The 4,837-nt window shown below is 34.6% G+C and overlaps 1 protein-coding gene across 2 annotated transcripts in view; it reads left to right on the top strand.

The window, feature by feature from the left end:
- Positions 1-4,837, top strand: part of LOC106685731 (neurofibromin) — a gene marked incomplete at its 5' end in the record, with an annotated part of 167,063 nt that overhangs the window by 146,396 nt on the left and 15,830 nt on the right. For both annotated transcript variants that reach the window (XM_067046112.1, XM_067046110.1), the window contains 1 exon segment: positions 1,506-1,672. In XM_067046112.1, coding sequence (XP_066902213.1) covers positions 1,506-1,672 — 167 coding nt within the window.

Genomic DNA, 4,837 nt, shown 5'->3' with positions numbered 1-4,837 from the left:
AAGTCCGATTCTGACATTGAGGGTCCATCTCCATCCTTCCTCACTATCAAATTCTCCTTGGAGGGCCACCTACTTTCTTTATCGGGCGTTAAAATCACCGACAAGTCCATCGATGACCCTTTTCCATCTTGCTCCAGCGTTAAACTCTCCGGGTTTACCAAGGAAGGCCCGCTTCCTTCTTGACCCACCGCTGAAGTCTCCAGGGTTGTCATACTTATTTCTCCATTTCCGGCCATGATATGGGCCCCGGAAGAAATACTTAAGTTCATCTTGATTCTAGACCTTCCCCTCTAGGGCAAGGTGCACGGTGCGACACCACTCCAGCCACTCCAGGCACCTCACTCCAACAATCAATTAAACTATTAAACTTTAAAAATCGATATCTTACCGTACAGTGCACCGAATGGGGTCGTGTAGGTATTCGTTCTTCTCAGTTTTTTGTGCTCTTTACGATCGTCTACTGCACAAATTGATCCCGATTGTTTTTTCAGTCACGTGGGGCGAAAACCACCTCGTGGCCCCACTCTTTTCCTAAGTTCCGCCAGACCTGCTCGGTGGAATTTGTTCAAATTTTACACAGCACTAAACAACTTCTTAACCAACATTTTGGCGCCAAACCAACCATGAGTGCGCACTCCTGTCCTCTCTACTCGGCAGTCAGTAGACAACTCCCATCAGACAAATCCATGCCGGTACTCCACAAGATTCTGTATTTCTCCTTTTCTCTTCAACTTTTTTGTCTTCATGGCATCATCCAGTCCACACATACCTCCATAACAATGTTTGTGGATCACACAGCAGTTTTTTTTCAACACAATGTTATAATAGTATCTAAAAATATATTGCAGACTTGTCTCAATGATCTAGAATCATAAAGGCAAACAAACAAAGATAAGTACTTCACTAAATAGATGATCAGTCTTAATATTCTAAACCCCCACATTATTAAAAGAAAACCTAATTGTTTAAAAACCAGATGATTTCTACCTAGCTGATCTGGTAATAAAGAAATATAAAAAAGCTCTCCTGTGGTGATTGTCAGAGATGCTACATTACTGACTAGATGAAGGTGCTCTGATCTGCCAGCCATTGACAGTATTTCCTGGTATTCTCCCTTTACAAAGTTATTTAGTGATAATTTCCGTAGTTTTTCATTTTAAATTTTCTATTCATTTCTACCCTACTCGATCTCACCTTCCAGGTGAATATTTTCTGGCTGGCCAGTCCTTCTCTAGCCTCATTTAATTCAAGTGTCTTTCCTATTTTCAACTAGCTTCTTTCTATATTGTTCTTGACAATTATGAATACCTCTGATTTAAAGTCATTTGCTGTTTATGTTTGGTTTGTCTTTATTTTTGTCATACTATTTTAATGATCTTGGCTCAAATTTGTGTATTATTTATTATTCATAAGAGGCAAAATGTCCCTGAATAAATTAGAACCTTATTGTTATTATATTTTTCATTTATCATTTACACATTTTAAGTTTTATGTTTATATTTCAGGATCAGATTAATGAATGGGCGAATATGACTGGGTTCTTGTGTGCTTTGGGAGGTGTTTGTTTGCAGCGTAAATCACCTGTACGTCCTGTCCAGAATATAACAGATCCCAGGAAACCTACTGTGCTAGCCAACCCAAGTCAAGAAATACAATATTGCCCTGTCACTCAGTAAGAGAATTATATATCTATTCTTATTTTATTGATAATTTGTTTTATAACTGTAATGCATCACAACTGTTCATGGCTGATGGTACATGTCAGGTTAGTCCATGACTTTTTGCCCGTTAATAGTATGCATCGGTTAGCTATGACTCACTACTAGACTGATAAGATTTGGAACCTTTCATGTGGTGAATCTGCCAGATCTGCAGCAATAAAAATTAATAGTGTACATGGCGAACATACTATCAGTGATCAGTGTAAGGACTGCCCAGAAATAGTTTAAAAAATTTCAAGTTGAAGAAAGCAACATTTATGGTGGACCTCATTCCATTCAGGACGTACGTGATAACGCTATACCGCATATGGCTCATACAAAAAATTAGTCAATTGGATTGGGAGCTTTTGCCGCATCCGGTTTACTCCCCGGATATTGCCCCTAGTGGTTTTCACTTATTTTGTGCCTTACAAAATTTTTAACTGTGGAAAGAATTAAATTCTTAACTGGATGTACAATATGAACTTACAAGTTTTTTTCATCATAATCAGAGTCTTTCTAAGCATCTGAATTAAAAAGCTACCTGTAAGTTGGTGAGAAATTGTAGATAGTAAAGGAAAATATATGATTAATTAAAATGTTAAATTTTGTTTTATTTATACTATTTAAAAATTTCCCAAAAATGTGCACAAACTTTTGGACTAACCTGATAATTGACTATATAAACATATCTTAGGTAAGAAATAATCAGTAAATCAGTAAATAGTTTGTAATATTTAATTATATTAAGTCTTCTCAGCATAACTTTGTCAAACTTACATGATGTGATATCGTCTATCATTTTATCCTAGATTTATTTTATTTAAGCTGTTCTTCATATTGTTATTTGATTATCATATTTTTTTTTCCTTTCTTATATATTTTTTCCTATTTCTATTTTGTCTTTTATAACTCCTCTGTTTTCTCTAGTTTACTTTACTTACTTTACTACTCTAGGTTACTCTATTTACTTTTTCATTACTTCTATCTGTATTATTCCATTTATCTTTACTACTAATTTTATCTTTCTTATTCCTTTTAATGTGGCAAATGGGTACAATTTAGATATCTTGACACTGCAAGAGGTTTGCTGGCCAGAGGCAGTCTCGTTAATGGGAGGGAAGTACACTATTTGAGAAGTTTAATTATGTTTTAGGTACTGGATTTTTTATTAGGAATAGATTCAGCATTGAGAGATATATAGATTTTTTTTTTTTTTTGTGATAGGTTTTCAGTGACAATATTTCAGGGGTGTTGGTTTAAAATCTCATTCATAAATATTTAATATTTATTCTAATATAAATATTTAGTGAAAATAACCTAGTTCTGGGTCTTAAAAAATGAGATGTATAAATTCTTCAAAAACAAAAAAAGGGAATATCTTAAAAAGAAAATAATAGAAATAAAGGGTGTCCCAAAATTGATTTAAGATTTGAACTAAATAAAAAACTCAGTTTTTCTTTAAGTTGTTATTTTTTTATTGAATCATAAAGTACACAAGATATGGTTATGTTTGGAATAACACATAGGGCAAATGGCATCACGGCTATGCTGGCAAATACACACATTTGACTTCAAACGAACCCATAAAAAGAAATCCAACAGTGTTAAATCACCCAATCTAGGGTGGAAATTCTTATCAACGAAACTAGAGAGTATATGGCCAGGAAATGTCTCTTGAAGTAACTGGATTGTTTCACAGGCTGTATGGCATATGGCACGATCTTGTTGAAACCACATGTGTTCCAAATCAATATGATCCAATTTAAAGTACACAGGATATGGTTATGTTTATAATAGCACATAGTACAAATGGCATCCACAGCTTTGCTGGCAAATACACACATTTGACTTCAAACGAACCCATAAAAAGAAATCTAATGGTGTTAAATCACCCAATCTAGGGGGGCAAGTTCTTATCAATGAAATTAGAGAGTATATGGCCAGGAAATGTCTCATGAAATAACTGAATCGTTTCATAGGTGGTATGGCATATGGCACCACCTTGTTGAAATCACATGTCGTCCACCTCAATATCATCCAATTTAAACAGAAAGAACTTGTTATATTGCAATATCAAGTACCAGTAATTTTATGGCAGGTAGGGGTTCAAAAGGAACCTTTAGTAGCCCAACGGTGAGTGGTAATTTAAATAAAACAACTGTACAGTAAAATTTTGTAATAATATATTTAATACTTTAATACTTTGTAATAATATAATAATACTTAAACATAATATAATAAAACCTTAAAAAAGGAAAGGAAAAAAATATATACATAAATAAAAAAGGAACTTATGATTCTTCTAATACAGAATTAAAATTCTTCTTAAAATAAAAGAAATATTTATTGTGTCATTAGCAACATAAAATAAAAATTATTAAATGGAATATGGTCCGGGTGCAGTAAAAAAAAAAAACTCACAATAGTGACAACTATTTTTAACTATTAAATAGAAATGTCTTTATATCACTGTGGGTGATGGAGTCCCTTGTGAGTAATTGTTGTCCTCTTATGGAATATAGTAAAACTCTGCCCGCCATGAGTGAGGAGTGACGTGAGGATTGTAACATTAGGGTTGACCAGCCTCCTAGCAACTGATACTAACTAGAAAGATAAAGGCGCCTGAGCCGACGTATGTACACGATAAAGGTATTAGTGAGGTATTATTTGTGCCTCTGCAGAGGAAATAATAACAAGCTAACATAAAATGTTTACAACTACAACAGATAAATTTTATTTCCTAAATGTTTCTCCAGATGATTTAATCTCAGCAGTCCTCAAGTCCAGAACTAACGATTATGGCCCAGACAATGTTCCTGTAAAGATCATCAAACTTTGTCTCCCCGCAATTCTTCCTGCCTTCCTGCACATTTATAACTTCTCCCTTCAAAATTCCGTTTTTCCCAAAGCCTGGAAGAAAGTCCTTGTCCGACCAATGAACAAAGTTCCTTCTCCTTCTTCAGTTTCCGACTTTAGGCCAATATCCATTCTATCCAATTTGGTCAAGCCACTAGAAAGATTAGTCCACTCCCAACTTAATAATTTTCTCGAGCAAAAAGCTCTCCTTAATCCTTTCCAATCCGGTTTTCGCTCCCAACATTCAACACAATCCGCTTTATTGAAAATTTCCCGAG

Source organism: Halyomorpha halys, unplaced genomic scaffold (assembly GCF_000696795.3).
Source record: "Halyomorpha halys isolate HHAL.00 unplaced genomic scaffold, Hhal_1.1 Scaffold727.1, whole genome shotgun sequence".
Lineage (NCBI taxonomy): Eukaryota > Metazoa > Arthropoda > Insecta > Hemiptera > Pentatomidae > Halyomorpha > Halyomorpha halys.
This window is presented reverse-complemented; position numbering and strand designations above follow the sequence as displayed.